Source organism: Micromys minutus (assembly GCF_963924665.1).
Source record: "Micromys minutus genome assembly, chromosome: 2".
NCBI lineage: Eukaryota > Metazoa > Chordata > Mammalia > Rodentia > Muridae > Micromys > Micromys minutus.
In genome coordinates this window covers 92,383,378-92,396,999 of record NC_137971.1, presented here as the reverse complement: position 1 = coordinate 92,396,999, position 13,622 = coordinate 92,383,378, and the positions used below count along the sequence as shown (strand labels likewise).

General features: G+C 36.0%; 2 protein-coding genes across 2 annotated transcripts; one reads left to right on the top strand and one right to left on the bottom strand.

The window, feature by feature from the left end:
• Positions 1-468: 468 nt before the first annotated feature.
• Positions 469-1,428, bottom strand: OR51F1 (olfactory receptor family 51 subfamily F member 1; the record flags this gene model as incomplete). The annotated part of the gene is made up of 1 exon (XM_080913361.1): positions 469-1,428. The coding sequence occupies one exon, from the start codon at positions 1,426-1,428 to the stop codon at positions 469-471; it is 960 nt and encodes a 319-aa protein (XP_080769487.1).
• An 8,663-nt stretch (positions 1,429-10,091) lies between these two features.
• On the top strand, positions 10,092-11,036 carry OR51F2 (olfactory receptor family 51 subfamily F member 2; the record flags this gene model as incomplete). Its single annotated transcript, XM_080913068.1, has 1 exon — positions 10,092-11,036. The coding sequence occupies one exon, from the start codon at positions 10,092-10,094 to the stop codon at positions 11,034-11,036; it is 945 nt and encodes a 314-aa protein (XP_080769194.1).
• Between the last annotated feature and the right edge of the window lie 2,586 nt (positions 11,037-13,622).

Genomic DNA, 13,622 nt, shown 5'->3' with positions numbered 1-13,622 from the left:
ACTGAAGTCAGGGACCCCTGTGGTTGAATAGGATTGAAGGAGCTGAAGAGGAGGGCAACCCCATAGGAAGACCATCAGTCTCTACTAACCCAGATCCTAGGGGCTTCCCAGAGACTGTTTTGTAAGTAGTTACACATCTTGTTGTGCTATTCTGAAGGATAGTTGGAATATCCTTCGTGAGCCATTTGAGAAAACCTAGCACAAAACAACCAGGAAATGTCAGTTACTTTGAACAATAGTTTTATTTTTTTCATCATTATTCTTTAAATTTCTCTGATTAGACTGTAAAACTCATGTGAAGCATAGCATGGCATACTGTAAACAGAAAACATCAAAATATTTATTAAACCTTGCTAAATAAATTAAGAACTTGAAAATTCCTTCATCAAATGGGGCATCTCCAACCACATTTGCTTTTGGAGCATGAAAATCACACCAGGATATTCAAAAGTTAAGAGTACACTGTGCTCATTTTGCAAAGAGCAAACTAAGAACAGCCTTTCTGATTTGTTTTGTTTTCACACTATAGATGATAGGGTTGAGCACAGGGGGTAAAAGAAGGTAAACATTGGCCATCATTGAATGGACGACTTTGGGCGCTGACCGCCCATAGCGATGCACCAGAGACAGGCTAAACATTGGGATGTAGAAAACAGCAACTGCTCCAATGTGGGACACGCAGGTGCTGAAGGCCTTGTGCCGTTCTTCCGAGGACGCAATAGTGAGGACAGAGCGAATGATCAGTATATAAGACAAGACAATGCATGGAGTATCTACCCCTGTGGTCAGAATGAGGTCAACTAGTCCACAGATGCTATTGGCCCGAGTGTCTGAACATGCTAACTTAATCACATCTGGATGATAACAGTAGGAGTGGGAGAGGGTATTCTTTTTACAGAAAGAGACAGGCTTAAGGAGTAAAAGTAGTGGAATTATTAATAATAGAGTACGCATCATCACTAGGAAACTGATCTGAACAATTCTAGAATTAGTAAGAATCATGGTATATCTAAGAGGGTTGCAGATTGCAACGTAACGGTCAAAAGCCATAGCCACTAGCACCCCAGATTCTATAAATGTGAATCCATGGAGAAAAAACATCTGAACAATGCATAAATCTAGACTGATATCTTTTGCCTGAAACCACAGGATTCTCAAAGTGGTTGACATTGTAGAAAAAGTCAAACCCAGGTCAGCGGCAGAGAGCATGGAGAGGAAGTAGTACATAGGTTCATGAAGACTATGCTGGGTCACAATTATAAAGAGGATCATGCTGTTGCCAGTGATGGCGGTAGCGTAAAGACAACAGAAAGGGATGGAGACCCAGCCATGAGCCGACTCTAAGCCAGGAATGCCAGTCAACAAGAAAGTTGGTAATTTCGATGTGAAGTTGCTTAGGAATTCTCTGTTGTCCTGCATTTGTAGCATTTGTATTTATAGTGCTCACATCCTAAGAAGTAACAAATTGTAATGTTATAAAAATGATTTAGACAGTTTTCTGAATAGAAAACTACTCTAGGAAATAAGTTCTTTTTTCTAGAAAACTAAAATTTATTACCCTAGAAATTATTATTAGATTCATTTAGAATAGAATTTTTATTGTCAAACCAAGTAAATATGTTCACATAATTGTGTATTTATGTATTTATTTTTGTAGTCATAGATTTTAAAGTTTTACCAGATTTGTGCATAAACAGTCATTCTGAGGAATTCAAAAAATACGAATGCTTCAGTGTGGGAGAGTCACTAGAACACAGGAAAACAAGCACAAATTTGTTTTTAGTATGTCAGGTTTAAAGTGAGGAAGAGAAGCCTACTTAAATATATTCATGTGCTTGGAATGGACCTTCAGGGTGTGACTCTCTAGTCATAGATTTCTAGGAATAATCCTTTAATCCCACAGAATGGATGAAGAACTTGGGAGAGCAGATTATTAGAAGGGAAGAATGAAGACAGAGTATTGTGGAGGTTTAGGAAAGTCTGAGTGGTTTATGAGAACCAACAGAGAGAGAGAGAGAGAGAGAGAGAGAGAGAGAGAGAGAGAGAGAGAGAGAGAGAGAGAGAGAGAGAGAGAGAGAGAGACTCTGGTATTCTCCTGTGTGTGTGTACAGTGCTGAACTGCTTCAGCAGGCAACTCTAGCAAGTATTAAAATATTCAAAGGGAGATCAGAGGAATTGTTGATCTTGGGAAAAGCAGGCACATTTGTTAACAGGGGGTGGAATAGGGAATGGATGGAGAAATTTTGCTGGTGCTATAGTTTGTTTCATTTTCAGAAATTTAACTGTTAAGGCAATGGCAGAGGCCGATTTTGACTAAAGTAGACTGTAAAAGGTATGGGGGTGTTTTGAAAGAGTTAAATTTAGGTAAATATAGACATTTATAAACTGTGATTATAGATAAAGTAACCAGTTATGAATTTTAGATAATGAATGAAAAGTTTCAGTTGATATACAAAAGTTTGAAAGAATCAGATGATTGAGCTCAGCACAGGAGAGCAATCCCATCTCAGAAAGATGAGGTTAAGGGTTTTCATTAATGCCTGGGTATGTCAGTAGAAAGTTGTTGGAAAGTCATTCCAGGGAATTTTCCCTCAAAGCTTATAATTCTCTCAGGGATTTTTGCTCTTTTCCAAAATGTGTGGTGTGATGAATGTTGGCTTGACAACAAAATTGAATATAAAGTTAAACAGGAGTTGAACTCATAACTGATTTAGAGCCCTGTTTTATTAAAACCATAAGCTGTATCATTAATTCCTAGGATGATGAAAAATCAAATAGTAACAATATTTCTTACCCTGTTAAGTTATTTTTTCAAATTTAGCAAAATTTTGCTTTGTGCTAATAAATATCTTTTAATGTACTTTTGATGAGCTGTTCTTTCATGCTATTTTTCTTTTGTTAAATTTCAAATTTAATGAATTTCAACTCTGACAGAAAGTATTGCAATAGATATCTGAAACTGCTATTTTATAAATTCTACGTTATGGTAGAATATAAGGTCTCCTGACTTTTCTATAAGTGTTATTTGGAGTTCTGCATAGGTAATAAACTTATACAAAGAAAATGTGGTGAGCATCCTTATCTACCTTACCAGGGCCTTGTGGAAACAGGAACGTCCTATGTCTTTGCTAGCAGAGACAGAACAGGCTATCATGCTCGGACCTATGGACTTTTTACTAAGTTCGAACTGAACTGTGGGATGATATGTAAGATGTGGCTTTCTCTGGGGAAACTGACAAAGAACAAACAACACATTTAAAGATGTAAGTTATCACCATTGAATCCCAAAAGGTTTATGCTAATAACTCAAATAAACATGGTCCCTAGGCGTCCTGAATGATAAACAAAGGGAACCAAAGAATTCATACAGAATTGGCTTTCTGTAGTGGTGTATTTCTTATGCCTTCGGCCACACTCACTGTGAGTTCATTAGTGCACTGTTGTGTCTATGAAAGAAACCCTTTTTCCTGTAGGTATGCAAAGTCAGCTCTGGCTCAACAATATTTCCACACTTCTCTGGTGATCACAGAGTCGTGTGGGGAAGGATGCGATCTAGATGTCCCATTTATGGCTTAGTACTCGCTAATCTATTATTTTCTGAATGCTGACAAATTTTGGATTTCTTTTAATTTCAGTCTAATGTATGTATAAACATTTCTGAGGAGAGTTGCTCAATGCCCTAACCTATGAGTATAGTGATAATAATTAGGAGCCCACTAGCAGAATAATTTTGGTTTCTCCCCTTGGACCTATAGCGTATCTAGCCACGGGGTCTTGGCCCCAGTAATGCTGCCAAGCACGAGTTCTCTCTAGTGGACCTTACACATAATCAGAAAGCAGTCAGTTACTCCCGTAACATTGAACCACTCTTACACCAGTAGGCATAGCTTGTCAAGGTGGCCATTGTTGTTGCTCATAAGTGCACAGAGGAGTAAGATTGTGCCCAGCACCTTCCAAATCAATGAGAACCAGCCGGGAGCAATGAAACTTTAAGATCAGCACTCACTGCCTTCTCTGTGTTTTGTGGCTCAGATATGTGATGTCTTCAGAAAGAGGGTGTAGTAGATGATAAGTGTAAGCAGCTGTGAAGCAAATGTGACACTTTAGCACATGCATGCAAAGTGCGAGATCAAGGCCTCGTGTACACTTTACACACGTCAGACATTTGTCGCTTTGTGTCAAAACTTCTACTTATTTTGATGTTTTGTGTTTTTGATTAAAGAATAAGAATAAAATAGAAGAGTCACCAACTCTGAGGCTAAATTATGACCATTAGTTCATTCATATGTTTATGCCTTTAAACTGTATATACACTTTTATACAAAAAACACCCAGTTCACAAAGACATTCAAATTATAAAGCGAATATAGAAAACAAATAAAAACAATTGTGGAATTATGTCCCTGAGAGTTAGTTTGTCTCTTAGAAAGGTACAGTCATAATGAATACACACAACAGTGATCTACTGTCCAGCCTCTAGGCTTTTCACTATTTAGCCATATGATTAAGAAAAACTATTTTATAAACATTTTCTCAGTCTGTTTCCTGAGAAAATTGGTTACTACAATGATTTGTTGGCTAATCCCAACTGATTTTGGGATGGACATAGGACCTGATTGACTTGTTTATTTTATCTGTTATCCTAAGGGAAGAATGAGAGAGAAATGGACACTCTCACTCTTTGTGGTCACAGTGGATATGATAAGAAAATAATCTTTAATAGAGTGGGCTATCTATCAATAGAACATTAGTGTGTGTGTCTGTGTGTGTGTGTGTGTGTGTGTGTGTGTCATATAGAGTATGGTCAATTCAGATTATGCATTTAATGTTGATATTTCCAGTCACTTCCACAACGTACATGACACAGAATGGAAAGACAACCCTGAACTGATAATTCTCCAGTCCTGGGATTTCAAGCAAGATAAAAAATGTGGAGTGGGAAGAGCTCCTTGAATGTGTCCTATTTTCTGTGTGGTGAAGTTACTCTGCTCTCTGAGAATTATAACAGCCAAGACATGGATGATTATTTGCATGTGCATAGTATGGTAATTTTATTCAACAGTAAGTTATTGTAAAGTCATCTTTTACAATAAATAATATTTTGTAACATAAATGATGCTACTTAATATTTCTTAGTACTTGTAACACTTAAAATATTAGAACATGTCGGAATCAAGACAATTATTTCCTAAAGACAAAATATTTTTCCTGGAAGTAGAACCTGCTAAGTAGAATCAAGAATGACAAATTAGTCACAAACAACTTTGTCATTGTCTTTTTGACAGTTTACTTGGTATTCTTTTATCTCTGTGTTGAACCACTTGGGCAATGGTAGCTCATTGTGAGGAAGAAGCATGAAATACAAAATTTTAGTAATTTGTTTTCAGATTATCTTTGCTCATTTAGCAGTTTTTATCTTGATTCTAGCCTAAGGAAAAAGAGGAACCATCTGTGTATTTCTAATTATACATAGTGTATTTAATTAAAATCTTAGAACATGAATATCTTATGCTCTATGAGTAATCCATTTTTATTTGTTTTTTCCATGGTAGTTAAAATGATTTATTAACTTCATAATTTCTTCTGTGTTTATCAGTTACAGAATAGGTGTCCCTTCTCCTTTTTATTTTATTTTACATTTTATTACTTTTATTTTTTACAGTCTATTGTCACTTCCCTCCTGATCTGGCCTCCTACAGTTCCACATCTCATTTCTCCTCTCCCTGTCTCTAAGAGGATGTCTCCACTCCCTGAGTCTTCAAGTCTCTTGAGGTTTAGGCTCTTTCACTGAGGCCAGAACAGGCAGTCCTCTGCTGTATTTGTGCTGGGGGCCTTGGACCAGCCTGTGTTTGCTGTCTGGTTGGTGGTTCAGTCTCTGGGAGCTCCCTAGGGTCCAGGTTACTTGAGGCTGTTGGTCTTTCTATGGGGTCACCCTCCTCCTCAGCTCTTTCCAGCCTTTCTGTCATTCAACTATAGGGGTCCCTTACTTCAGTCCTTGGTTGGGTGTAAATATCTGCATCTGTCTCAGTCAGCTGCTTGTTGGGCCTCTCTAGGGACAGTCATGCTAGGTTCCTGTCTGTAAGCACACCATGATATCAGTAATAGGTCAGGCTTTGGAGCCTCCCCTTGATATGGATCCTAAGTTGGGCCAATTACTGGATGCCTTTTCCTCAGTCTCTTCTCTATTTTTGTCTCTGCAGTTCTTTTAGGCAGAAACAATTCTAGATCAGAGTTTTTGACTGTGGGATGGCAACTCCATCCCTCTACTTGATTCCCTGTCTTTCTATTGGAGGTGGATTCTTTGAATTCACTCTCCCCACTATGGGTCATTTTATCTAAGGTCCCTCCCATAAAGTCCTGAGAGTCTCTTACCTCCCATGTCTTTGTTACATTTTAGAGTGCCCTCCATATTCCATCCTGTAGGGTGTATATTTCCATTCATTCTATTGGCCTTCAAGGCTTCTCTTTTGTTCCCACCTCAATACCTGATCATATTTCCCCTTTTTTCTCCTCCCCTTTCCTATCTATGTTCCTCCCTCCCTCTAGCTCTTGTGATTGCATTCTTTTTAAATCAGTGACTTTCTCTGCCTTGGTGTAAAGGCAGGCACAGGCATCATGTTAGTACTTGTCTGCAGCTGTGTTCTGAAACATATTTGCTTATACAAACTTCAACTTGGCTCTGATTTGCTGAGTATTCAGGAGTCACTGTTTGAGTGTTAGCTTTCTTCTCACTAGTGGGTGGCTTGTGCCACCTTTTCCTAGTCATATGGCTAATTCTTTTTCAGTTATTATTTATATTTAAAAATGTTTTTGTTTTTGAGAATGGTCTTTTCCAACCCAGGCTATCCTTGGATTGAGGATGTAACCAAAAATGGTCTCAGACTCCTGATTCTCCTGACTTGGTCTCCCAAGTGGCTGGTGTTACAGGTAGACACAATTTGCTGAACCAGAGTGTCAGTTGAAATTTAATTGTAATCCAGGCAAACGTTAAGTGCTTTTTACTCTCGAATAACTAAAACAGAAACATGAAATGGTGCCTACTACTAGTTTATATGTATTGTTGAAAAAAGCATTTTGGTTTGGTAGTAAGAAGAGTAAGGAGAGAAAAGGAAAAGAGGGAAGTCCATGATGGTTTGTTCTGTGAACTCTATAGACGATTGTAATCTAAAGATCATGGAAAAGACCATCTATGTTTAAATCTAATATGAAGAAATTTTGACCTGCTTAGAACAGTGTGAAAAGGCACCTTAGCTAATTTTCCTCATTATACCTGATTGGAGTCCCATGGGCCTTTTGGCAGCAGGTTTGAAGTACATGGTGGGATACTTATTAAGGGTGAGATCCATGAACTACCAGAACAACCATCACATACCTGAATTTGACCTGGCAGAAAGTGAAACTGAATCGGTCCTTTTGTTGGTAAAACACTAGGACCAGGTAAGTTATTAAGACACCTATGACAAAGCCCATGGAATGGACTTCTAAGGTTTAACTGGAGGGTGGGACAAAGCAAAGAAAGATGTGCATGAGTTGGGAGGGATTGCTTAGGGCAGAAGGACCACAGGTCAGGGGTGCATCAGCAGGAAGAAGGCAGACATATTTCTTTTCAGGAGACAACATCAAAGCTAGGGAGAGCAGACAGAATTATTTTGATTCAATTCAGTCCTAAAAGTGACACTCATCATGTATTTTATTTTTTCCTCACTTTTTATTTAGCTTAAAAATTAGGGTCATTTCTATATCTCTCCTCTCTTTGTCAGGAATTAAGCTCTCTAGCAGGTTTGGCTTGACATCAGCTCTAGTCTTTATGAGTCTAATTCTCTGATCATCGATTATATCTAATTCAGTTTATTGCAAATTAGTGGGCATTCTTACCCATAGATTGGATTTTTTGATGCTAAGACTGAGATCTGCTTTCATATTTTCTTATATTATTACTTGTCATTTTATTTTTTGTAACAGTTTGATAATAACAATTATCAAAATTGCCAATTTATGCATATTATACATATTATATATACATACATATACTTTTACATCATTTCATCACATTTAAAGGTACATTTATATATACAATATATATTTTAAAATATATATTGCTTTTATTGTATTTTACTTTAGTCTTCTGGATGATTTTTTTTTTAATTTCACATATATTGGCTTTATTTCCTATGGATTTATTTTAACATTTTACGAATTGTTTATTTTAATTTTTATGGAGTAGTTTTCTGTTTTTATATTAACTTAAATAATTAATATTTCTTTTCTTATAAATGCATAGTGCTCAGGTTATAATTTGCACTTAAATGATGAAATGTAGTTTTCTTACTCTTATTCAGTTTAAGCTGTTATTTTCCTAAATCACCTTTTCTGGTGTGTATAAAGTACTAATTAATAATAGTAGTTGTTGTTGGTTTGGGGGCATTCCACCTTATACTAATATGATAACATTATCCTGAGAAAACAATACATTGTAATTTCTTATAAGATAATTCAGTAGCTCATCTTAGATTGTATAGACATTTACAGTTGATATTGTATTTAGGGAAATTGGAGGTAGATACAGAAAGAAATATTAAAGTTTGAATAAAAAGTGTTTTGATAATTGATTGAAAATAGCATTAGTTAAATAAATAAGATACAACAGTGAAATTTCTGTGATAATAACCATGTGACAAAGGTCATGAAATAGACTGCTGAGGTTTAGCTAGAGGGTGTGACAAAGCAAAGAAAAAATGCACCTGAGTGGGAAGGAACTGCTTTGAGTAGAAGGACCAAAGAGTACCACGTGTATACAACTTACCTAGAATAATACTTGACACATAGCAATGTACACCTAAAGAATTATATGGGTTACAGTGTGTCTCTGGAAACGTACAGATTTGAAAGCTGTTCTTAGGAGCTGTCATCCTGGATGGCAGATAAACTCCTCCCATGCGTTTCTTACTTCTATAGAGTGGGAGACATTAGGCTCAGATATAGAAAGTCCAGAGACTGTGTTGCCTAACTGAACACATCTAGGAGAATTTCTTAGTCACATCTGTATATGTATAAGAGAGAGGGAAACTTTTTTTCTTCCTTAAACAGTTATGATAGTCGAATGGATACAGATAAAAAATTGCATTTATTACATTGTGTATGTTCTGGGTACAATATTTATATGGATTTCAGTAACATACCATGACATTATTTTAAAACAGACTTTAATTTATTGTGTTAAAAATAGGGATAAGAATTTCTTTCTTCTTTCCTTCACCTCTTCATCCCTTCCCCTTTTCCTCACTCTTTCTCCTCTATTTACATTTTTGCTTTATCCTTCCTTCCTTCCTTCTTTTCTTTCATTCTTTCCTTCTTTTCTTATTTTTTCCTCAAATTGATGTTTTCTCTCAAGAGTCAAGCAGTGAGTTTTTAAGGTAATAGGGCAATTATTTAATGACTAAATTATTGAGATATAATTGCTTCATATGCAAAATGCATGTGCTACTATCTAAACCCTAGAATTGGAGCATGAATTATAATCATACACATAAAACATATAAAATACAAAGAACATAGGAAACTATGAAAAAATGGACCTGACATCAGTTTTTGTTGAACGAACCTGCAGTCATGTAGGCAGACTTGTATGTCTCAGAGGCACTTTGACATTGTATTGAATATTTACCAAGCCTGTTTAGTGGTCACATTTAAAAAAAAAAGACAGTTTTCTCAGTGTCATGCAATAGACTCAAGAACATATTTTCAAATATACTGGAAACTGGATTTTCATTATGTTATTTAGGTATTTACTGAGAAGTTATAGAGATAGGAATAAATTTTCTTGCCACTTTTTGGTCACAAAGAGAAGAGACAGGCTTGGAATATTTTTAAAAAGAATTTTATTTTTAACAATTTGGCAAATATTTTTTTCAAAAAATGTGGAACACTGAGTGGTTAGAAGAGAAGCCTTCAGTTCTAGTATATCAACAAATATCTAAAAATTTTAAGAATTATAAGTATTGGCTAAGTGCTAGAGAGCTATTTCTAAAATAAATTATATGTGCATTGTTGTATCAAATTATCTAATTGCCCTTCTTTTCCCAGACTTCACTATGCTTAATAATACCAATTCCCAGCTTCCGACCTTCCTCCTCACTGGTATCCCAGGCCTGAGGGCAGCTCAGGTCTGGATCTCCATTCCCTTTTGTCTCCTTTACATAATTGCCCTCTCTGGGAACAGCATGATCCTGGTGGTGATCCTTCGTGAGCAGAGCCTCCATGAGCCTATGTACTATTTCCTCTCTATGCTTTCAGTCACAGACCTGAGCTTGTCTCTCTGCACACTTTCCACTACCCTTGGTGTCCTCTGGTTTGAAGCCCGAGAGATCAACTTAAATGCATGCATTGCCCAGATGTTCTTTCTCCATGGGTTTACTTTCATGGAGTCTGGAGTTCTGCTGGCCATGGCCTTTGATCGTTTTGTGGCCATCTGTGATCCACTAAGATATACCACTATTCTTACCAATGCCAGGATTGCCCAGATTGGCATAATTGTGCTTATAAGGAATGTTGCCGTCATGTTGCCAGTTGTGCTCTTTGTCAAGAGGCTGTCCTTCTGCAGTTCTCTGGTTCTTTCCCATTCATACTGTTACCATGTAGATCTCATCCAACTCTCATGTACAGACAACAGGATCAATAGCGTTCTTGGTCTGTTTGCACTATTCTCTACTACAGGCTTTGACTGCCCTTGCATCTTGCTCTCCTATGTACTGATCATCCGATCTGTCCTCAGCATCGCGTCCTCTGATGAGCGACACAAAGCCTTCAGTACTTGCATATCACACATCAGTGCAGTTGCCATTTTCTACATCCCTCTCATCAGTTTGTCTCTTGTACACCGCTATGGCCATTCAGCACCTGCCTTTGTCCACACCATCATGGCCAACGTCTTCCTGCTCATCCCTCCTGTGCTCAACCCTATAATCTACAGTGTGAAGACAAAGCAGATTCGAAAGGCTATTATCAAGATTTTAAATCAGAAGCAGAACAAGCTTTAATTATGATATTAGTAGAAAAAAACATTTATAAATAAAATGATTTTGTAAAATGGGTTAATTTTACTTAAAGCATCAAACTTTTAAGATGTCAAGTTATCAAACTTCTAGGTTGCATGATAATTGCTTACTAAGTTTTTCTGTCACTAAATTCATATTAATGCCATTTAAATTATTATTTCATTTTTCAATATAACATGAGCCACTATAGATGAATAATTAATTACTTGTGGTTCTTGCTGATGTTATTACTCTGTATAAAGTAATTCAGATTCTGTTCAGTTAAGTTTAAATTTAATAGGAAATTATTGATGAGTCAGTTGTTCTATATTTAATGATAGAAAATGTTTTTAACCAGTTGTATATATTTTACTCAGAATATTTTATTCTCTGACTGCTTTCTAAATTATTATATTATTGGTTAAATTCTAAAATACATACATCAATTTGACTTCAAGTCTTGTATCCACCAACTGTCTTGTTTTATTATATGCTAAAGAAAATACAAATGTAGGTAAAATCTGAGATTTTTTTTCAGTTGATAATTGTATTAATTCCAGTTGTATGCTTAAACAGCTGAAGAATAACCACAGTAGATATGAAAAGTCGCTGGGTTTCTCACTATTAAATAAATATCAAGTAAACAGAGCTTTATTAATAACTTCAGCAATTTTATAACAAAAGATTATGAATTATTTAGGTGCTTATTATTTTAAGAAATTACATCTATGTGCAATTGTCATCAAAGGATCCTGATGTTTCTTTGTCCGAAAGTTAACTGCATTTCCAGATATACACATATATTTGGGGAAAATATTAAGTAAAAATATTAAATATTAAATACTTTGAATTTTACACTGGCATTCTCATAGCAATTTATGCCACAGAGATAAGGATTCATGGTCAGTGAATGTTTTCTGTGTAAATGTATGAAGAACTGTAATTACCTCGTTCAGTGGCTGAGACTTTAGGTTCCAGTCATTCAAGTAGGTATGTTTTCTGATACTTTCAGTAGATAGCTTATTTTCTCTTGAGACATTAATAAAGTTTGATGAGACTTGAGTGGTGACTGGTTTGGGTGTAATGACAACAGCTTTTGTAGTTCTCCTGTAGGAATGATATCATATATGAGATTCAATGTTCAGGTTTGATACTTTACATACCTCTTAATAGGAACAAACAGTTCTGATAAAAATAAGAAAGGATGCTACTTACTGTCATGGAGCATTGGAAAGTTTAAAAACTTTGAGGCTTATATAATCGAACGTCAACAGTTCAATAACTATTACAGGAGTGAGAATTATGTAACTTTCTCATTATTTTCTTTTAAGTATTCCTACTTTATCGAATCTTCAAAAAAGATCATTTAGCCATTTATCTAGTAGATCTGTTTCCCTTTTCATAAAACCATGTCTGTGAGACTTTGCATAGTATGATCTACATGTGAAATTAATTTTTTCCTATTAAAAAAGCCTTTTGATTGAATTTTCAATTGAAAAGCCCAATTCACCATCTCTCTCTTTTTTTTTAAAGTTTTCTGATTCTAATAACAAGTTAATGTATTCTATAATTTTTTTGTTACTATTAGCAGGTAAAATTGGAAAAAATACACACAATCCACAGTTGACATATAATATGTTTCTTGTCCTTTAGCTGAAATTTTCCAGGTCAATTACAAGCATGAGTCTTCCTAATTTAGCCTGTCACTTCATTTTAAAGAATATATTCAGGCTTCTGAGCGTGGATGATAAAGTGTTTGTTACAAATTGCTTATGGAAATAATAGTGAAGTAGAAATAATAGTGAAATAGGATTTGAATGGGGGAAGACTAGCATCAAACTGAAGACAAGATGGTATGTTGGATGCCATGCCAGGGTCAAGTATGAAAAAAAAAACCAGACAAGACTTTGAAAAGGTAGAATTTAATATAAATAATCATTAGCATGGCAACAAAGCAGCGAGAAAACTGGCTAATAAGAGATAATCAGAATTATGTGTACTCTAGTACAATGGATACAAGGAACAGAGAACATTGAGATGGAACCACCTAGGAGAAGCTCTAGCTTTGTTTTTCTATGCGTACAAAGTGATGGAAGTGTATTATTTTTAACACTTGAAAAAAAAAACTGTCTTCTCCACCACCAGAAAGTCCTTTAATGTGAAGATGTTTCTGGGAGGAGGAGTGTGTCCCTGATATGCGTGATAGTTGTAGAGACTTTCTACATTCATGGTCATCTGTATCTCAGTGAGAGTCGGTGACAAGAGATCTTTTCAGCATGAGGTTGTGTGTACAGCTTTCCAGATTAGTCATATAGAGTTTTTAGGCACACTCACATTCTCAGGGCAGAGTACACTTAGGAGAGGCTACTCCAGACAGAATTCCTTCTGTTATTTTGGGGGTCTTCTGGCCTAGCCATCACCACAGAGGACAGGTGGAGAGCATCCTTCGTATGTCAGTATGGATGAGAGTTGTGCACTGTTAAGACTCACTCTCAGAAAAAAAAGAAGGACCATAAAACGGAACAAAATTTTATCTTTTAGCACCACCACAGAAAATTAAGAGGAAACCAGGTAGAGAAACTCTCCTTC